Source organism: Siphateles boraxobius, unplaced genomic scaffold (assembly GCF_051911475.1).
Source record: "Siphateles boraxobius isolate OS27281-9 unplaced genomic scaffold, OSU_SipBor_1 29, whole genome shotgun sequence".
Lineage (NCBI taxonomy): Eukaryota > Metazoa > Chordata > Actinopteri > Cypriniformes > Leuciscidae > Siphateles > Siphateles boraxobius.
Genome location: NW_027508908.1, coordinates 14123091 through 14146584, shown reverse-complemented (window position 1 = coordinate 14146584; position 23494 = coordinate 14123091). Strand labels below are relative to the sequence as shown.

Sequence of the window (23494 nt, the reverse complement as noted above, 5' to 3'; positions counted from 1 at the left end):
GGGTCTCCGAATTAACTACCCAGTTGCAACAGCTAAGAACCGAGACAGCTTCAGTGCAATGTCAAGTGACTACAAGCGCTTCCGTTTCGGTCGCGCAGCCCATACGGGCTACTGAGCCTCGTCTTCCGCCTCCAGCGTTCTATTCTGGTGAGCCTAAATTATGTCGTTCATTTTTGGCTAAGTGTTCCCTGCATATCTCTCTTCAACCTTCATCATTTCCCACTGAGGAGGCTAAAGTGGCTTTTGTCATTACACTTTTATCGGGGAGAGCCGCGACTTGGGGAACTACCGTGTGGGAACAGCGACTTCCTTGTTGTGACTCGTTTGAGTAATTCTCACACGAGCTTAGAAAGGTCTTTGATCGTGCAGCTTCCGGTAGGGACGCAGCGCGAATTCTTGCGGAGTTGCGTCAAGGAGATCGTCCAGTAACGGACTATTCTATTGAGTTCCGCACTTTGGCTGCGGAGTGTGGCTGGAATTCGGAGGCTCAATGGGACATGTTTTTACATGGACTTTCCGATAATATCAAAGATGAAATCTATGCCATGGATTTACCCACGGGGGTGGATAGACTCATCGACCTAGCCATCTTGGTGGATTCGAGACTACGACGACGGGGACCGCGAACACAGCGAGGATGGCTGGCCACTGCACAGTCTAATGTATCCTTTCCTGCTGTGGAAACTGCAGAGTCTTTTCCAGGTCCGGAGCCTATGCAGATGGGCAGATCTCGTCTATCGCAACAGGAGAAGCAGAGAAGGAGAGAGAAAGGATTGTGCTTGTACTGTGGAGCCGTTGGCCACATTGCTCTCCAATGTCCGGTAAAAGCCAGCGCCCGCCAGTAGGTAAGAGGTTACTGACGGGTGGGTCTACACTGACTAAATTCTCTTTTTCTGCTACTCATCTCACTGTCTGTTTAAGACTTCCTGCTCAGAGCTTTGACTGTGAGGCTCTGATTGACTCGGGAGCAGAGGGAAATTTTTTAGACTTTGACCTCGCTCAGAGACTCATGATACCGATGGTGACACTTACTCAACCCATCTCTGTAGTAGCGCTTAACGGCCAACGGTTACCCTCTGTCACTCATTCCACGGCCCTAATAAGACTCGTTACCTCTGGTAACCATTCTGAGGAGATTGAGTTTCTTTTAATTCACTCCCCTTCTGCTCCTGTGGTACTTGGCCATCCCTGGCTGGTACTCCACAACCCGCATATTAATTGGTGCAGGAATTCTGTTTTGTCTTGGAGTGAATATTGTCATGCTTCTTGTTTAGTGTCTGCGTGTTCTCCAGTGTCTTGTGTTGTGTTTCAGGATGAACACGCGGATCTATCTAACGTGCCACGTGAGTATCTTGACCTGAGGGAAGTGTTCAGTAAGTCTCGGGCTGCTTCTCTCCCTCCACATCGTCCCTATGACTGTGCCATAGATTTACTGGCAGGTATGTCTCCGCCGAAAGGCAAGTTATACTCACTTTCCGTTCCTGAAAGGGAGGCCATGGAGAAATATATTTCTGATTCTCTAGCCTCTGGGTTCATCCGTCCTACCTCTTCTCCAGCGGGGGCAGGGTTCTTTTTTGTGGGGAAGAAGGATGGTTCCCTGCGACCTTGTATTGACTACCGAGGGTTGAACAACATCACGGTAAAGAATACTTATCCTTTGCCGTTGATGTCTTCGGCTTTCGAGAGGTTGCAGGGAGCATCCATCTTCACAAAATTGGATTTACGCAATGCTTATCATTTGGTCCGCATCAGGAAGGGGGATGAATGGAAAACTGCTTTTAATACCCCCAGGGGACACTTTGAATACTTGGTCATGCCTTTTGGTCTGTCTAACTCCCCTTTGGTTTTCCAGGCACTCGTTAATGACGTGCTGAGAGACATGGTAGATCAGTTCATATATGTCTACCTGGATGACATACTGATATTTTCTTCTTCTCTCCAGGAACACGTTCAGCACGTCAGACGAGTGCTCCAGAGACTGTTAGAGAATGGGCTTTTTGTCAAAGCGGAGAAATGTTCGTTCCATGCACAGTCGGTTCCATTTCTGGGTTATATCATCTCCTCCGAGGGGACGCGCATGGATCCCGACAAGGTTAAGGCTGTGGTGGATTGGCCAACTCCAGATTCCCGTAAGGCCCTACAGAGGTTGCTGGGGTTTGCCAATTTTTACCGGCGTTTCATTCGCAATTTCAGCCAACTAGCCGCTCCTCTGACTGCCTTGACCTCCTCCAAGACGACGTTCAGGTGGTGTGGTGTAGCTGAAGCTGCATTTACCAACCTCAAGAGCCGCTTTGTTTCAGCTCCCATTCTTATAGCCCCTGATCCTTCACGTCAGTTTGTGGTGGAGGTCGACGCGTCAGAGGTGGGGGTAGGAGCGGTTCTTTCCCAGCGCTCTCCCGCGGATGACAAGGTACACCCTTGCGCGTTTTTTTCTCATCGTTAGTCTCCAGCGGAATGTAATTATGACATTGGTAACAGAGAGTTGCTGGCAGTCAAGCTAGCGTTGGAGCAATGGCGTCATTGGTTAGAGGGTTCAGGGGTACCCTTTATTGTCTGGACTGATCATAAGAACCTTGAATATATCAGATCAGCAAAACGACTCAACTCCAGGCAGGCTCGGTGGGCACTTTTTTTCGGTCGTTTTGATTTTACTCTCTCGTACCGCCCGGGTTCCAAAAACATCAAACCCTATTCTTTATCGCGCATTTTTGATCGTTCCGAACGCCCGTCTACTCCCGAGTACATTTTACCGGAGACTCTATTCATCTCCACACTCGTTTGGGAGATCGAGTCGAAGGTCCTTGCGGCCTTAGAAGGGGTAACGCCTCCGCCCGATTGTCCACCGAGTCGTTTATTTGTACCGGAGGGGTCAAGGTCCGACGTAATTCGGTGGGGTCATTGTTCCAACGTAGCATGTCACCCAGGAGTTAATCGCACCAGTTTTTTGGTCAGGCAACGATTCTGGTGGTCCTCTATGGCTCGCGACATTCGGAGTTTTGTATTGGCATGTTCGGTCTGTGCTCGTGGTAAGACTTCCAATCGCCCACCGGATGGGTTACTCCAACCGCTGTCTGTCCCTTCGAGACCTTGGTCCCACATCGCGCTAGATTTTGTCACTACCCTCCCGCCCTCCCAGGGCAAGACGGTCGTTTTGACCGTAGTGGACCGGTTCTTGAAGGCGGCTCATTTCTTTCCCTTGCCCAAATTACCTTCTGCCAAGGAGACAGCGGTTGCTGTCATAGATCACGTCTTTCGGTTACGTGGCCTCCCGATGGACGTGGTATCTGACAGGGGTCCCCAATTTATTTCAAAATTTTGGAGAGAGTTTTGTCGTTTATTGGGGGCGAGTGTCAGTCTTTCTTCTGGGTTTCATCCTAAGAGCAACGGGCAGACCGAGCGTGCCAACCAAGACTTAGAGAGAGTGTTGCGATGTTTGGTTTCTCAGAATCCTTCTTCCTGGAGCCAAAAACTCTCATGGGTTGAGTACGCACATAACTCGTTACGAGTGTCATCCACGGGCCTATCTCCTTTTGAGTGTAGCGTAGGGTACCAGCCACCTATTTTTCCTAGTCTGGAATCTGAAGTCGCGGTCCCCTCTGCTCACGCCTTCGTCCAGAGGTGCCACCGCACATGGACCAGGGCCCGAGAGACTCTGCTCCAGGTGGGGGCGCGCACTAAGGCTAAGGCCGATCGCCACCGGTCAAAGCCTCCCGTGTACGTTGTGGGTCAAAAAGTGTGGCTTTCTACTAAGAATATTCCGCTCTGTTCCGTGTCTAATAAGCTAGCTCCTAAATTTATCGGCCCGTTCACGGTCACCAAAGTCATTAGTCCGGTGACTGTCCGTCTCAAACTTCCTCCAGCGTACAGGAGAATTCACCACGCCTTTCATGTCTCCAAATTGAAACCTGTTTTTCGTTCTAACCTTAATCCGCCGGTTCCGGTTCCCCCACCGCCGCGACTCGTAGACGGGGAGCCTACGTATTCGGTTAATCGTATTCTGGACTCGAGACGGAGGGGACGTGGATTCCAGTACCTGGTGGACTGGGAGGGTTACGGTCCGGAGGAGAGGAGTTGGGTTCCTGCTAGGGACATACTGGATCACTCCCTGATCGATGATTACAATCGTCAGGTAGGCTCTCTTGGGAGTGCCAGGAGGCACTCTTAGGGGAGGGGGTACTGTCACGGTTCATCAATCCATGTGTTCGTTTTGTATATCTGTTGGTGTGTTTTGGTTGTGGGGTTGTGTATGTGTGTAGTGCTTGTTTGTTGCTTAGCACCGGCTGATTACGCTAACTGCCGTCAGCTGCAACTAATCTACTACTTGTTAGCTGCCTTTATCTAGCTGGAGGTTTTCATGCAGGGTGTCGGTTCGTTGTTCATGTTTTCTTGTATTCTGTCACCCAGTACCTGTTTCCTAGTTCCTTGCGGGCTCTGCCTGTTTTCCACGGAACATCCAGTTTGCTGAGGGATCATCCGGAGATTGTTCCTGTCGCTGTCCTGTGTCATCGCTGTTCTCCAGTCCAGTTCCTCTCCTCTCGTGTTGAATCATCCAGGTCGCCCGCCTGTAAAAGTGGTGTTTTGAGATCCTCTCCTCTCGTGTTGTGTCTTCCAGGTCGCCCGCCTGTAAACGTGGTGTTTTGAGTTCCCTGTCTTGTCCATCGTCAATAAACTGTTTCACTTGCACTTGGATTTTGAGACTCACCACTGTGACAGAAATAGCAAGTAACACTTGAACAATTGACTTTAATGTGAAATTTTGAAAGACTGAAATAATTTTTCCTTGTAAAATGTATAATTACATTTAATAAATAGTATTTAATTGGGATAATTATAATTAGATAATTGTGAATGTGGTCAAATAACAGTTTATTTTTATTTTTTTATATTATTAACATTATATTATCTCAGTGGCACTTTACATGTGATACTTATTCTTCTCACCCGCATGGTCTTATTTATAGATTTTGTCTTCAACTCAAAGTTTGTTACGCCAGCAAAACATGTCATCATTCACAGAATTTGTATATAACCTACCTATTTTGCATTATGCAAGTACTCAACTCTCTGTGCTGGTGAGAAATGAGAAAACAATGAGAAAATATCTAAGTAAATATTATGAAATATCAGAGTAAATAGTATGCAAATAACATAACTTTTAAAATGAACATGCCCATCAAAAATAACAGTGATAAATGTCATTAAACAATCATCGCTGATATCTTTGATGGGCATGTTCATGCTATGTATTAATATAGTTTGTAAGGAATGAAATAAAAATTCCTTACAAACTGTATTAATACATAACACAACTTTACAAAATGAACAAAATATTAGTGAGGAAGAAAATGAAAGGAGTCATATGTACAGTTGGACACCGAGAATAATGAAACCAAAGGTGATTGAACGAGAACTTTAACACTGTTCAAGCAGCAAAGAAATCAGATACAGACTAGGTAAAAGCTTGCGCACCTGACAGTTGTCAGTCAAATGTGATAAAAGTAGTGTGTCAGAGAGAGAGAGAGAGAGAGAGAGAGAGAGAGAGAGAGAGAGAGATGAATAAAAAAGAGACAAATATTAAGGTGTAGCGCTGCCGTGAAGCCAGCAGTGATTGTAAGGCCTCTCTTCAATTACCCATGACATGGATGACAGATGCCAGCTCGCCTGCCAAAGGCCTCATCACTCCTTGCACCCAACGACAGGCCATAATGGCAGCGGGAAACTCGTAAACATGAATCACCCTGCAGCTGTCACATCTCATCCGCCCCAACCTAATTAAACAATTAGGGCAGTTCAGTAACGATCACTCACTATGACATCCAGAGCTGGGGATACACAGACAAGTCACTGGAGTCCAGTCAACAGCTAAAGAGCTGATATTTGTCCAGTCACCGTAAAAGGAGACAGAAGGAGTTAGCTCAGAATGATCGAGCTCTTTCAAACATGTGCTGATCAAGGATTAGAAACAAGTTTATTGATGAAGTTGCACTTAAAAGGAATTTGGCTAACTGATAAGAATATAATATATTAACAATATATAGTATATATATACAATTATATATATGTATATATATATACAATGATAAGTTCTTAAATTAATGATGACTTTCAAAGAAGTTTATGTATTTGGAATTTATAGTCATATTTTAAAACTTCATTAATTCATTAAAAAAGCAAATCATTAATTAATTCTCTTAATTTTTAAAAGCCAGAATTCTGAGAATAATTAGAAATAAACTTAACTTCTCCTTTAGAAAACAAAAATAGTTACAATGATGAAAATTCTACTTGCCACTTTTCCTGAGAGCCTACAAATCATATCTTCAACATATGTTGTATTTGTTACTGTTTTATAGCAGAGTATCACTGTCTCCAATACTCCTGTAATTATCATCATGCCAAATGTTTGAGAGAAAAATTGCATGTAAAAAAAAAAGAAAAAAGAAGAAGCTTAAATCAAGTTACCATGGAAATAAGAAGAGATATCAGAAATGTAATTAATGTCACAATGTTTTCAATAATCATCCGGTAACTTTACCAAATTTTTAATTACCAAATGTGAGAATTTTATTGTAGAAACATTCAATATATATATATAGTCAGTTGACTGCTAGTTACACTGTTGTTTCATATTTTGCTTCACAATTCCAACTTCAAACTTGCCCCGAACCGAAGAATGACCCTTATGTGCAATGTCTGTGTGATGGGCTGTTATCGAAACAGGGTTGTGGAGGGTAAAGTCAGAAGAGACCGTTTACAGCACATGGACTGATTGGATTTAATCAGGGTAACACGCAGCACATAGTGCTGCCCGCTTATTAAGGCTATCAAAACATTTTATGAGAGCAGCTGTGCCACCATGAACAGGCTCTGGCAAGGCCATCATGTTCTCATCAAAGACAAACCCTTTGCTGACCACCAAGCGCTGACTCACCTTAAGTCTGAAAATACTGTGGTAATAAAGCACAACTCTCTTACCTTCTGGTCCAGCCTTTTTTGAATTGATGAGCATGTAGAGTCATTTTGGCAACAATTTCATGTAGCTACATCCATACAAATATTGGCATACTGATGTCACTACCAATTTTACGTCAACAACAAACATACCAAAGTTTACTGGCTAAGTGAACTCTTCAGTTAGTATTATTCATTAGAGATTTAATGTTACATATCACTTTGAAATTTGGATAGAAAGAACGTCTCAGTTACTCTTGTAACCTATTACGTCGATACTGAAGTTATGTGGTCTCACTTGTGAGCTCAATCACCTTTGAATAGTAAGAAAAACAGGCCAATAAAGATTAGTAAATGAGATTTGCAGGCCAAGCCGAGATATGGGATCTCTCGGCTGTACTACCCTGCAGGTGGTACAGGGTTGTGGCAGGAGTGACGTAACATCTCCATTCCCTCCTTCAGGGAACAAGGGTTACACAAATAACAGAGACATTCCCTTTCAGTCAGTCACGTTTGACGTTACGTCGATACTGACATTATGGGGTCCCTATGGAAAGCGCCACAAATAGTGACCCTTCCCAGCACTCCATGTAAGTTGAACAGACCTCTGTACCTTGTGAGACGGAAGGACAGAACTTTCCAAGAGGAAGGTCGAAAGCAGCTCTTCCTTTCCGTTTTATCCTATTCAGCCAGGTACCAGGCCAGGACAATGCGGTGCAGCACGCCCCGCACTGAGAAACCAAACGTCCAACCGCGAGCTTTCAGGGTGTATGGTTCCACTCAAGAGTCATTTTGGCAACAATTTCATGTAGCTACATCCATACAAATATTGGCATACTGATGTCACTACCAATTTTACGTCAACAACAAACATACCAAAGTTTACTGGCTAAGTGAACTCTTCAGTTAGTATTATTCATTAGAGATTTAATGTTACATATCACTTTGAAATTTGGATAGAAAGAACGTCTCAGTTACTCTTGTAACCTATTACGTCGATACTGAAGTTATGTGGTCTCACTTGTGAGCTCAATCACCTTTGAATAGTAAGAAAAACAGGCCAATAAAGATTAGTAAATGAGATTTGCAGGCCAAGCCGAGATATGGGATCTCTCGGCTGTACTACCCTGCAGGTGGTACAGGGTTGTGGCAGGAGTGACGTAACATCTCCATTCCCTCCTTCAGGGAACAAGGGTTACACAAATAACAGAGACATTCCCTTTCAGTCAGTCGATAGTTCATGAACTCGTTCATATTTTGGGCGAATGTGAACTGAACGTACTGTATTACTGCCTGATGAACGTTATTGTGAACGCGTTCATTCTGGTGTCTGTGAACAAACGCTCTCTCAGTTTAACTTCGTTCAATAGGGTGCCAGATTTCTATAGAGTATTCCAGGCGAAAACCCGGATAAAACACACATAAACAGGCCTTAATATGTAGCGAAAAAAACACCCAATCTGGCAACACAAGTCACCAGTGTCGCACCGCGGCCGCCGCATGCGTCATCAAAACAAAAAGCAGCATGGAGTCGACAAAGCAGTGAGGAGGCGTCGTATTGTATGATCAGTTTTAAGACAAGGTCGGTGAGGATGGGAAAAATCGTACATTTCTGTGCAAACTTTGCCCGCCGATAAAATAACCGCTGTCTGTGGTTGTATATGGGTTGTGGCAATAATTTAAAAAAAATAGCTTGCAGCAACATATGAAAAAAAAGAACTATGAACTGGAACCGTGAACTTAGTTCAAAATTGTGAAGTATGAACTATGAACTGAACTAGTTCATTTTAAAATTTGTGAACTGAACTTTGAACTAGTTCATGTAGAAAGTGAACTTTCCCAACACTGTCCACAGCCCACAAAATGTGTGAGCAGTGGGAGGTCCATGGAGGCCAGTGGGAGAGCTTCCATTTAATACTTAGATCATCCTGCTTATTAACAAAAGTGTCTCTCTGCAGTGCAGAGAAACCAGAACGGGGAATAATGCAGGGAATAATAAGTGATATGCCGGCCAGTTTATATACCCGTATATCTGGGAGAGTGGCTTGGCATGCAAATCTTACTCACCAATCTTCATTGGCCCGTTTTCTTACAAAACGGTGAGACCCCATAAAGTAAGTATTGACGTAATGTCGAACGTGACTGACTGAGAGGGAAGTATCTTGGCCACATCTGAGCATGCATGTACACACACACACACACACACACACACACACACACACACACACACACACACACACACACACACACACACACACACACACACACACACACACACACACAAAAAACTTTTCCCACATCATAAATGTATCACTGATGTGCATTTGCATGCTGCAACTCCATGCTCTTTCTTGAGTGTATATTTTGTCTCATTAATTTGTTATGAAGAGCTATTACATTACTTTGCATTTATAATATAATATAATACACCTGACAACAATGTTACAGTTTTAAGAAATAAGACACGGAGAAGTAGTTTAAGTTTAACATGGTAAATAATGATTTGCATATAAAAATCAGTTGAAACGAGTTGAATAGAGAGTTGTGTTTATGGTTAGGATTGTCCAAAGGGATGCCCCTGGATTTCAACCCATTAGTTTTAATTAAAAACATTTAAAAGTTGTGTGATTTGAATTATATTGTTGATTCTGGAAGCTATATTGTTACTCTAATCCTATATACTGTATGATATTTTAGAAGTTTGTCCCACTGTACTTTGTTATAAATTAACTCAAACCATATCAGTTAACAGAATAAATAACAATTATACATGATACATGCATCACAGAAGAGGCTTGTTACTATCCCAAACTGAACCAGAAGAAATGGAAATGAGCAACAGATGGATGGCAGGAAAAAGAAGACGAAAGGAAATGAGTGGAAGACACAACCAGAGATTTGAAAAGCATTAATTAATACTTCGCCAGAAGCGTATTCTAATATCAGACACATGAAGTGGTTTTGGGCATTTCATACCATGCCCACAGAATAACATTATGCTGAAAATGATTAAGTGGCCATCCATATTTCTCCATAATTTGAAGCCAATTTTCGTGCAGGGAGGTGATTGATCGTTAGAGGCACCTCAAGGAAGGTTGGAGACCAGCTGAGGATATCGAGGTGCAGGTTTCCTAGCAACCAGAGGAACCATCGTCTCAGTGAGATGGAGGAACATCTGAGCGAGGAGCGAGATTCAGTTCGGCTTCAGCCCGTTTGAAATGCTTCTATCACACTGATTCAGCTGTAAATCTGGTTATGAATATGGGCACGCTATATGATACAGTATTTAAACAGTGACATTGAAGTTGTTTATATTGCTCAAGTCGAGGTCACTTTTCAAAATGCATGTGGATGTTCCCTACAATGGAGTGTATTTGTAATCTAATATACTGGGTTGAGACACATGACTGAAAGGGCCATAAGGTTTTAATAAATGCAGGGCTTGCAAAAGGGTCCTAAAATTAGTCTGAGAAAGTGACAATACTGTTTGAGTTTCAATATAGATGCAGTGTCAGGGGTATCTAGCACAGAGAGATTTGATAAATTAAGAATTCTCACAATTTAAAAAAGGCCATGAAACTTACATTTAAAGGGGACATATCATGAAAATGTGACTTTTTTCTGTGTTTAAAGGCCCACTGAAGTGCCTTGAAATGCGCAGCTATGTATGATGCGTTGACATAATTTTCACTGAAATAGGAAGCTACGGCAAGACATATTGAATGGCTCCTCCCCCTTTTCAAATAGCCAATAGCATTTAGTTTACCTCACAGACTTCAAGTCGTACTTGACAGCACCATGGAAGTGAATCCGAGCACTGGTGATACGTTGGATTCATTAGTAGAGGTGTGAATAATTTCTAGTCATTTCATTCCTAACCGATGTATAGTTGGGAATAAAACTCGAGCAATCGAACACACATCTCTAACCAGTAGCGTAATTTTGTTTTAAAAAGTGGATTTGGGGTGAGGTTGCTAGAATGCTAAGATATATGTAGCCTACAATACCAGTTTTCGGAAAAAATTGCATCTTGATGTCCAGAAATCAATTTTTAATAGTACATTGGGTTTAATTTGCATTTAATAAGACATACTGTACTGATAAATGTTAGTTCCGAGAATTTTTATGTGAATAAATCCATAGATCCGCAACCATAACTTGTGTGCTTTCATGGGCTAGTGGTATACTTTTGCCAAGCGTGTCAGAGGTTCTGGGTTCTAATTCCGCACTCGTATAGTTTTTTTTTTTTTCATCAAAACTGAATGTGTTTATCAGTGTGTGTCAAGCAGGGACACGTTTGTGTGCATTTTGTTTCGTGATTTCACCGTCTCAGCAACGGCGATAGATTCAAGCGCACGTCCGAGTGAAGACTGTGTGCGAGCCACAAGAGAACAAGAGAATCCATACCACTGATAGCCGCGGCAACGAGCTCAGTAGCTTAATGTAAAAAAAAAAAACACATTTCAGCGCTAGAACGACTCTTATTTGACAAACGAACGAAATCACTGCCCTGCTAGTTAACTGGAGATATTTTATTTAGTTGTATAATTTACATCCGTGCTGTGAGGGGTTTCATATAGTGGTCAGGAGAATATCGACCCTGGCAAAAACACATATAAGCAACAACAGTCGCTTTGGCCAGGTGGTATTTATAGCATAGAGGGCGGGACACTTTACATTCCAGAGAGCATTTGATTGGACAGAAGATGTGATGAGAAGCTGAAGTCCGCGATGACGTCATAAAAATCCGTGATCCATTTTAGCGGAAGTGGGGGACTGTAAGTTTTGAATGCTTTTATCTCCTAAATGCGAATTTTGCCATTGGTTTGGGACACACCTACTTATTCATAACCTTAATCCTATTCATACTAAAAGCTAAAAAACGTATATTTTGATTTCAGGGGGCCTTTAAGTTCTATAATCGGGTCCCCGGTGGATCTACCAACCCAGAAAACGTGAAAAGTGACAACCCAGTAACTTTGTTTAGGTAAGACTTTCTCTGCAGGCATGTCAAAAAAGAAGCAGAGTAGATTTCCCCTTCTGATGTAGGAAGGCGATCTTATTATAGCTCATTAGCATTTAAAGGGACACACACAAAAATGGCACAGCCCCAAAAAGGGGTAAATTTGACAAGCTATAATAAATTATCTGGGGGGTAAATTTGAGCTGAAATTTCACAGACACATTCTGGGGACACCATAGATTTATTTAATATCTTGTGAAAAGGGGCGTAATATGCCGCCTTTAAGAGTTGGAAGGATCCATGGAGACTAAAAACAAAAGCCTGAGCAACAGTTTCATCAATTGACAGGTTGCAGAGAGCATTTTGTGGACAAAATATTAACATTTTTGTTAACTTTTTCGATTTTTCTGTATAAAAGACTGTTTGCATATGAAATGTCAACATTTTAAATCAAAAAAAGGTTGAGTCTCGAATCTGCTATTCTGAAGTGGTGGATAGATGACATGACAGATATGTTAATGGCCATTTGTCAGTCATCATGGTCTTCGCACTTTAAAGGGTGTAATGCGACATGAATCATATAAACTTTCTGCGCTAAAATTGTTATGTCGCAACACTAACAACAAAGGCATTGCTATTTTGTCAAGGCGACACATGGAGCTGTGACGATTTGAAAAACGTTGAAAAACCCACAAAGAGCGCTTGATATTCACTGTGAAACTAGCCGTCAACGAACTTGACTCATGCTGAAGCAATGCAAATATGACCATGTTATGTGGGAAATTGTTAAGAAGAGCAGAGCAATGTGTCATGGCAAAAGGCTGAATTATCCTTGATTAATCTTGATTTTATTTCATAGTTTTCACAAGGATGTATTAAAGGGATTGTTCATCAAAAAATGAAAATATTGTCATCATTTACTCACCCTCATGCTGTTCCAAAACTGTAGGACTTTCTTGTTGTGCAGAACATACAAAAGATGGATGAATGGATGGATTGATGAATGGGTAGATGGAGGGAGGGATGGACGGAAGGAGGACAATAAAATTCAATGGAGTCTGGTGTTGCTTTGGACCACACTGACTTTCATAGTATGAACGCAAACAGTTGAAACATTCTGCAAAATAACTTATTTTGTGTACCAAAGAAGAAAGTCATTCCTACAGGTTTGGAATAACTTAAATAATTGAGTAAATGATGATAAAACTTATTTAAATAAATATTTAAAAAAAATTTTGATCAACAATAGAGAAAAAAAAGCATTAACTAATATTAATAAATGATTTAGGAGTATTTTTGGTTTCACTATTTTAATGTGCTCTTGTTTTAATGCAATTACACAAATAAGTGAGTAGTAATATTATTAAAACATGTACTTACTATATAACTAGGCTTAGGGTCATTGCTAGTAAGTACATGTAAGATGAATAACAGGGACACTGTAAAATAAAGTATTACCAAATTTTTAATTGTTAATTTGACATGTGACATTTAGTGACATTTCATTTATTTTCTTTTTTTTACGTTTACTTCCTCTGTGACCCACGCATAAAATGGATTTCTAAAATGTCCACAAACCATCTATGCATAACTCCCATATTAACAACCCTGCATGGAGGACTTGACGGTCTCACACACCCTTCCCTTTCATGACTCATTAACATATTATTAATGCTAGCATGTTCTCATCTGCTTGAACAACTACCATATGTGGCCACAGACATGATGTTTTTTCTCAAGGGAGAGTTTTTGGTGAGAGTCATATGTTCAGATGGGCTGCCCAGTGAGCTCGCCCTGATGTGTGTAACCTTAGATCACTTCTGGCCACAGATGAGACAGACGCCACTCAGTAACAAATGCTCTGGCTGACAGAGTGATGGTATATTTAATAGGCAGACATTTTACCCGTTTGCTGCGAAAGTATGCCATCAGCCAAAATGTTAATTTGTAATAAAGAGCACACTGCTGTCCTGGTGCATCACATTTTACACAACTCCGAGGCCACCTCAGAGTAATGGCCTAATGTAAAGTGTGTGTGTATCTATTGTGTGTGTGTGTGTGTGTGTGTGTGTGTGTGTGTGTGTGTGTGTGTGTGTGTGTGTGTGTGTGTGTGTGTGTGTGTGTGTGTGTGTGTGTGTGTGTGTGTGTGTGTGTTAGTAAGCTAAATCTGACAAAAACTCTGAGGTGTCCTCAACTGAAAAAACAAATAACATAAATAATTTATAATTAAAACTTTCAAGAGTTATGGATTGGGTTAGGGTTAGTATACAGTATTTATTAGTAGTGTCATTATCTGAAAATGAAAACAAAAGAGATAACTAACAGAAAAAAAAGTCTATGAATAAAAGCAAACAAACTTGCGCGCGTGTGTGTGTGTCTCTCTCTCTCTCTCTCTGTGTGTGTGTGTGTGTGTGTGTGTGTGTGTGTGTGTGTGTGTGTGTGTGTGTGTGTGTGTGTGTGTGTGTGTGTATGTGTGTTCCTGGCTTGGACCATCTCAGCAGTGGTCAAGACTCATTAGGATGATTTGCCATTGACAGACTGATTTTATTAACCATCTTACCCAGTGATGAATAATTCAATCCAAGATGCAATTTATGTCAAATAAATGTACCGTTAAAAAGAAACCATTTCTGACACTTTATTCTGACACTTTATGTCAAGTTGTGTATTAGTGCATCCTCATGTGACAAAAAGTGGAAATGCAAGGTAGAACGCGAGTATATATATTTTTTGAATGGAATGAGTTTCAACGTTTTTTCCAGACTAACCATAAACATTAAAATAAAAAAAATTACATATATATATATATATGAACCTTTTTATTGACCTATATTGACCTTTTTATTTCAAAAATGCTTCAAATCTAATATTTAGAAATATAATCTGAGATGTAGTGGAAATTACACTTTTGGTAGGAATGTTCATGACGTTCTGAAATAAATAATAAATGACAGAATCCTCTACTGTTGCACATTATTATGGGACCCATCAAATAAACCACTGAGAGTAAGTGTGATCATTTTCTTTAAGTCCACAGGGCCAAAAGTGGCCATAGTTGAAGAATTACCCGCCTAGACAAAATGCAATATGCAAAGCAATATGTTACCTGCTGCTTTTATAAAACATAGGGCATGTTTCGCGCATAACAGATCTCACTCTCTCTCTCTCTCCTCTTGGGTGCAGCAGGCCAACCTCCCAACATCCCACTCCTAATGGAATGTGAGCGATCTGGGTCATGGGAAATGCATTTCTTTCTCTCAGACAACCGCCCACTTGACTGCACAGCTGCTGGTGGTCTAAGATCAGTGCTGGCAGTTTTGGAATGGTTCAAATCTAGATTAAGGAAGGGGAAGTTGGTTCCTTGGTAGGACTGTGATTTTTTATCAGACCTTGTTACATGTTGTAGTAACAGTTCCTGAAGTTCTTAATACTGTAGGCAAATGGACTGAAAATTATGATTTAATAAGGAATTTGGTACTGTACATAGTACAGTAGCCTACAAACAAATGGTGCAACTTTGAAATTTCCATCAATATAGTTTATACATTTTTTATATTCTTGAAAGCTTAACAATCGGTTTTGGTCTATACTCAATAACACTTGTCCTTAGGTTTCTTGCAGCTAATAATAACTGTTTCCCTGCTTGAACACCTCAGATTGTTCCCCTGGTTCTAAGATGCATTTTGCCACTACAATTCCTACTATTTTACTTATTTACTAATTTAATGTTTTCAGTGACTTGAGTATCTGAATTCATGATTTGTACAGATCTTAGGCTTCTCTAGATGTATTCTAGATGTAGCTAGATTTCCTGAATAGTTTGAACAAGGACTTCAGAGAACCATTATCCTCCTGTGCATGCATAGTTAATCCACTAGATGGCAGACACTAATGGCAGATATTTTTTGCATTAGCCTACTACAGCATCAATACTATAATATGCTATGGATTTATTTCCATACTGCATAGGCCTACAGTATATTGCATCATAATTGCATCATATATATATAGCTTTTATGCTATATAAATGGTCTGGTCTAGAGAAAGTGTTTAAGGGCAGGGTTATCTGAGAACAAAATGTATTTACATTTTCTTGTTAGTCAAAAAATTGTACAGTACATAGTGTATTTAAGTGATTTGCATAATGAATATGCAGTATTTACCTTAAAAAAAAACCTTGATTAAAGGACTGGTATATTGGATAGTAGATATTATTCTGTTGATGAAACATTGAACTAATGGCATAACATTTTCATTTTAATAAATTATAATTAAGATTATCATCCTTCAGTTGACCCATTCTTTTATTGGTTCAGTGATTATGGAAAACCAGGCCTTAGGCCGGTTTTACATAATCAGAGAGGGAAGTCTCCTCTCTCTCTTTCTCTCTCTCTCTCTCTCTCTCTCTCTCTCTCTCTCTCTCTCTCTGTCTCTCTCTCTCTCTCTCTCTCTCTCTCTCTCTCTCTCTCTCTCTCTCTCTCTCTCTCTCTCTCTCTCTCTCTCTCTCTCTCTAATTTAAAGGATTCTTCTTTCAGCTGCAACTGTTATTGTCTTCAGGATTTCCTCTCTCCGGGGCTTTTCTTCCCGTTTACTTCCCGTCATGCAGTCTCAACTGTTTTCATTCTCCCTTTAATTCAGAAAAGAACCACCATGTCAGAGTTTGCCCTCACAGTGTCCCAGGAGGCAGAAAGGCCCACTCACCACAGAAATATCAGATATTTAGCTTATTCTGCATGTCTTGATATTAAAGTCAGCAATTTCAGTGTTGTGACTGCAAAAATACTGTCCAACAATCAAAAGAAAATGCTTATTTTGAAGGTGCTTGATTTTCAAGACAAAGACAAACTGCCAAAAAGGTTCTACCACCTGCATTAAGTGAATATATAGTGTGTAATCCACCTTGATCTCATGAGTATGCTATTCGTATAAATATTTTTAGCTATTCGTTAAATATTTTAAACCACTTTAATATACATAAAATATTTTACAGCACTGGTGGAATATGATAAATGTGTTTGTTGTTCGTGTGCAGGATATTGCACAATTTTGTTATACCAGATTTTTCAAAAACGATATTTTCATATAGCCTATAGGGATATACGGGGACATAATAATTATAATATTATTATTATTTTATAATGTTTCCTGAGATTCACTTAGTGAATAATGTTAGGGAGTTTTTTTTATTATAAAAAATGGTCAACTTAGAAAAAAAGGGCAATTTTCTACCCTGATTTTAGCATTAGCATTTTGTTGCTTTTAGTCCAGTGATCATGTATCTTAGTCTATCTATCACCAGACCAAGCTCAATCTTTTAATATTGAACATTAGTCTGGGGAGTCTGCTCTGTATTTTCTACTGCACAAGAGCCATGACCAACGGGTATAGTTCAAATGACTCTATACGCAGCTAGAATGTCCTTCAACCAATCAGACCAATGATCCGGGTGACGTACTTTGCATTTGCAGAGCGATGCGAAAGCTCCAGGCAGGAAACGTGTCAACAAACGTGTTAGTTTGTAGCATTGATCAGCGGTTTGCAGAAGCAGCAATGGCATCGAACGATTTTTGCAGGTTGTGCAAAAAAAAAAAAAAAACATGAAAGTGAGTGGTATTTACACCCACTCGAGCGATATGTTTGCTAAACTAAAGAAGCCATTGAAAATCGTCGAGAGGTTAAAAGGAATTGGTTTGACGGTTGCTTTTTTATCGTCATCGTGTTAAACGAGCCAATAGCGCGCCAGGTGGATAAGCCAGTTTGTGATTGGTCCCCGCAGTTTTGTAACGGAAGCAGGATAGAAAAATGTACAGGTTTCCAGCCTGAGCTGCAGGGCAAAATCAAATCGACAGCAGATTGGACTGTGTACCCAGTATCTCTACCTGTATCTCTCTTCTCTCATTAACATGCCAGTAGGCGGGGCCAAAAACATGATGATGTAAAAGTGGACGTTGATTTGATTCTGCAGAGGCGGCCTTTCGTCACACTATGATGTCATAATGTGACAAAAAATCAAATGAGTCGTTTTTTTAGCTTGGATTAAAAAATAGCTGTTTTTGGACCAGCCGGGAAGTTTTGAGTTCTGAAACAGACTACAGAATGTTTTCACAGTTCAATGACCTCTTATATGTCAAAAGATCAAGTAAAATGTTACTTTTCAATTCAAGACCCCTTTAAAATGAGAAAAATGAAGTCAGTGTATGTGTTGTAACCTACATCTATTTTTTTAATTAACTAAATATAACTTTTCAAGTCCAGGTTCAGAAAGTAATATTCCTCCTCAGTATTTTGTTCCAATCACCTGGATTTGCTAATTAGCACAGTTTTTCAGCCAGGAGATAGAACTAATTAGTGAAATCAGCTGGCTGAATTAATGGGTGGAATAAATTATGGCAGGACTTTTACTTTCTGACCCCTGGAATTGACACCTCTGTAATTCATGGATGCATAAAAAAATATTTTAAAGTCATCACGAAACAGTAATTTTCAGAGTAAATTTGGTCCATTGGAAATTGAATGGGTCATTGTCATTTGCTATTGCTTTATTCTCATGTTAGTTAGTTAGTTAGTGTCCCGCCTTGCGCCAGTAAACACATCAACAGAGATGGGAGAGCATTTTATTTTGAATAAAGATTATGAGGGGACATGAATAATGATGAGCATGGATAAATCATTTATAAACAATACTGTAATATTCAATAAAACATAAGAATAGTCGATTCTGATCTAGAGTAATCTTGTCCCCGGAGAAAGGTGAGGCCCCCTAGTGGGACCCACGGTTAAGAAAAACTGAGTTCGTAGAGAAATAACATGTTGGTGTTTTAGGACCCTGAGGAGGAGTAGCTCTTTTCCTCTCCTCCGTGGCTTTCATGTAGGTGTGTGTTGGCCTGATTTAGTGCCAGTGGAGGGGATGAAGAGAACAGCGGACGATCACGCGTGTCCAGCATGCGCACATACATCTCTGCGCGTCTCATCTCACCATGACCGGGACTCACCCCAACTATAGCGTCTGTCCTTGAATTACACAGTTCCTGGATTTGTGGACTACAAGGACTTTCACAACCGTTTATCTCTCCTAATATATATATATATTCTTTAGCAGTATAAAAAGTTGAAGAGAACAGGTGATTTAACTGATTTCTTAAAGAAAATGCATATTTTTTGTTGAAAAAAGGAAGAAACAACAAAGACAACCGGTGCAAATATTCAGAAATAGGCCTAATAGCACAAAACAAGCTGTTTTTTCTCTAAGGACCAACTCTTTGACTTTAAGGAAATAAACATGTCCAGCAGAAGCATCGAGTGGGAGCATTTCGAGGAGCGCGAGAAAATTCACCGGTCCCCGCGGGGCAGCAGCGGTTCTCACTCCGGCTCGCGGGGTAACGGGCTCGTTCCCAGTCCCGCTCACAGCGCGCACTGTAGCTTCTACCGCACACGCACACTGCAGTCGCTCACCTCCGAGAAGAAAGCGAAAAAAGTTCGCTTCTATCGGAACGGTGATAAGTACTTCAAGGGCTTGGTGTACGCGGTGTCCGGTGACCGCTTCAGGTCTTTCGACGCTCTGCTGATGGAGCTCACCCGCTCCCTCTCGGACAATGTGAATTTACCGCAGGGAGTCCGGAGCATCTATGCTATAGAAGGGGGAAAGAAGATCACCAGCATGGACGAGTTACTAGAAGGTGAGGTTGAAGATTGTGCAGGTGCAAATGTAGACACAACAGACACTTAAAATTCCGTGTGACATCCAATAAAGCACAACTGGGAATGGAATTATCCCACTTCGCAAAGAATACATTTGCTAAGTTGACAGGTAACAAGTCTCTCACGCACATACACACCGGATTTTCAATCCATTCTGCGATTTTCAGTATAGCCTACTGGCATGACTGTTCTACATAATTATGGCGATGGCAATGTTTTTTTTATTTTTTTTTTAAATAATAAAATGTAATAAAACAAAAATAAAATCTCACAATCTCACAGTCACTGTACTTGAACATACATCAAGGCTGTTTAATTTTCAGAGTTAAAATTAAACATTACAAGACATGATAAACGCAAAATCCAACCCCCTAAAATAGGTAGTTAACATTGTTTTAACCAAGATTACTGTACTTAATTAACTTTTAGCTAATGGAATATTGAGTAAGCTACAGCAAATCTCAAGTCACTTAAGGCCACAGTCATTATTAAGCTCAGTTCCTTCCCTGACTGAACTTTAAAATAGGCATGGAGCAGGATCTTAAATCGTTAATCTTTGGATTCACCCAAAAATGAAATTTCTGTCATTTATTTACCCCCAAGTTTTTCCGTCTGCTGAACACTAAATAATATTGTTTACACCATATTGTTTATCCATAAAATGAAAGTCAATGGGGCCAAAAACAACATTGGATCTGCTGCCTGCTTTCACTGTGTGGAGAAAAACGAAACAAAACACTAAGACATATTTAATAATGATACTAATAATCATACAGGTTTGGCACTGCATGAGTTACCAATAGCAGAATTGACTTTTTTTTGGGTAAAGTATTCCTTTAAGTTACATTGATAATGCAAGCCAGCCAGTACTCAATCACATAATGTGATTCACATTGAATGTATTTCTTTATCTAAATGTTAATAATGTGCTCTTAGAATTCCTTTTTGATTTAGGCATGTTATATATTATGTAGACTAGACTGCCATAAAAACAAAGCTGGGGCTTATTGTATCTCTGTGGTTTCAACATAGTATGAATGGATAATTCATTGCATAATTAAAGTATTTAATGTGTAAAATTGTGTTATTCTAAACACAATTCAAGCCGTATAAGTATATATTTTAGTAAATTAGTTTAAAAGCACAATTCCAGTTGCTTTGGTTCAGCATGTGAGAATGTGACGCCGAATGTGGCCCTGTGTTTGCTCAATGATGCAATTGTTCAAGTGCTTTGCATTTGAAGTGCCGAGCTCAGCATCTCTTCAGCTGACTGAGGGTTGGCTTAGTTCTCTTTTGTGTTTCAAATTTGTATAAAGTCTTACAAATGCATGATCAAAGCTATGAATGGTATTTGCTAAAGATTGCCAGGAACAGGCAGCTAGTATGTTGGAGTGTTTGTAGCGACACTGCATATTGTGCTGGCAAACCAAACTTTGTCGTACATCAGGGTCCCATCTGGACATCAAGGCAGGACTGGTTATGGGAGGGTGATGGAGGGTTCATAACCCTTGTGACTGTTCCAGTCCACACCTGAGGCTCATGTAAATGACAACCATATCACTATATTTCTGTCTTCCCACACACATAGTTTGTCAAATAGCTGCCATCTGATTGTGGGTCAGTTTTTTGTCAGTAATAGTGACCCCATCTGGAGTGTACTTCATTAATTAGCCTTTTGTTAAATTTTCAGCTTAATAAAGCCCAGTGCCTTGGGAGTCCCCCCTCCTATTTCTGAGGCAAACTGGGTGAAATTGAGATTGCATGATCCAGTGGTGGTGGTAACAATGACCATGTTGATTTATGTTGTGGATGAATGGTTGTAGTTCTGGGTCAGTGGTGGAACTAAATGTTATTCTTGATTTATGAGTATGAAGTATTATTTGTTTAACTGAAAATGCTTTTAAAAATCTGCATTGCCATTTCATGGCTTTTGGGTTTTGTTTTAGACATTCTGGTTTTATTTTAATTTGGACCACGCTAAACATGACATATTTTGTATGCATCAAAGCGAACAGACAGACTCTGTGTATGGTTATATCACGCATCTCTTCTTACTCTCATGTGAATAAACAAATGTTTCATTCACACTGGTGAGTCATATGTTCTCAGTTGCATCTCTTAGCTGCCAAGATGAGAAATATGATTTGTCCTCTCAATTTGAAGTTCACTAGTTTCACCAGGGGCTGTAAACTTTGCCATTCAGATTTAGATGAAATTTAGATTTTTTAGGTGCTTATGCAATGAAGCTCAACATTTAGAGTGTGCATATAATGCATAGCCAGGAGCGATGATGATTAGTAATTAGCCATTGTTTGATTTTTTTTTCTGTTTCAAACTTAAATATATTGTTAAACATTTAATCATAACAAACCTAGACACAAACATATTCTGTTTCTATTTGAGGTCATGAACTTCAAATTCAAGTGCTGTTGAGATATTAATCTCACTGTTTGTAACTGTGTTGAATCAACTCGATCTACTGGCACAGTGTATCTATACCACGAGTTTTGTGCTTTCATTTGATGTGCTCTTTATACGCAGAAATCACCTTTTACATGGATGTGGTACACAAAATATCCTTGTTGACTTTAATTGGTTGTCCACATTATCCACTTCAAGCCTGCCAAGAACTTACCCATGAATGAAGAACTGCCCATCAAGCAGTTCTAGTGGATGAAGAAGAAAGACTGTACAAACTTCATTGGTTCTGCGTGTATAAATATCTGAATAGGCCTACTGTACTTCAGTAAACCTCAACAGCAATGGCAAACCTGACTCACAGTGCAGCTAGGCAAGCTCAAATCTGATACAAAGCTGCTCGGATCAATATTCATTTACAGTGAGAGTGGCAAGGAGAACAGAAAACAGGTAAATATTTCCTGATTTCCACTAGAGGAGACACAGTTGGGTGTGTAAAATTATGAAATATGATTTACTTTCAGAATATCCTCTCATTTTCTTTCTTAAACTACAGTAAACTATAGCAAGCAAAATCATAATAAGAACACCAATAATAATTCCACAAAAAAACGAAAATAAAATTACCACGCAAAAAGTGCATATTAAATGCATGTAAAAGATAAGTTCTGCATATAAAGAGCCCACCAAATGAAAGCATGAAACTTGTGCTATATATATGCAATGCCAGGAGGTTGGATCTATAAAGATTGACAAATCATAAGTCAATACTTTTTTCAAGGTGAGCTATTTATAAATTAACTTTTAATACATTTGTTTCCTATCTTTATTATTTTGTAGATCATTCTTATTATTTTGATAAGATGGCTGCTTTCACTATCTTGACCCCCCAGCCTAATAGTCACCATAAAATCAAAATGGACAATTCTTATTTTTAATGGAATATTGCAGTATTTATTATAAATGATTTATCCATGCACATTATTATTATTATTATTATTATTATTATTATTATTATTATTATTAATATTATTATTATTATTATTATTAAATGCATGTGCCCTTATAATCTTTTTTCAAACTAATCCAATCAAATTATCTAATTAATTCCTGATGGACACAATCTCGCCCTACATTTTTCTTGTGTCAAAATAGGAAAAAATCATGCCAACTTTATCATGTGGATCACTTTACCACCATAAAGCTTACTCTGCTCAGCAAACATTAAGCAAAATCATATGAACAAGAGTGATGTTACACGAATATCATGGCAAATCAAAGTGGAGCAACAGAACTAACAGAGTAAATTGCAAAAATAGCATCACACAAAATATATCACTGTGCAGCACTGTGCTTCTTAGGATGACAAAGCTCCATTTTCAGACCAGCTGCATCTGCTGTAGTGCCAAGATGTGCCATCACACGTAAACAGGCATGGCCTTTATGCTGCCGTAGAACAACTTT

General features: G+C 39.9%; 1 protein-coding gene across 10 annotated transcripts in view; it reads left to right on the top strand.

The window, feature by feature from the left end:
* The first annotated feature begins 18745 nt into the window (after positions 1-18745).
* Positions 18746-23494, top strand: part of dclk2a (doublecortin-like kinase 2a) — an 87368-nt gene continuing 82619 nt past the window's right edge. For all 10 annotated transcript variants that reach the window (XR_013207828.1, XR_013207826.1, XR_013207827.1 and 7 more), the window contains exon 1: positions 18746-19590. Coding sequence is in view for 6 of the 10 variants with exons in the window: in XM_077246662.1 (XP_077102777.1) it covers positions 19194-19590 (397 nt within the window). In the remaining 4 variants the exon portion in view is untranslated. The remainder of the gene's footprint in view (positions 19591-23494) is intronic.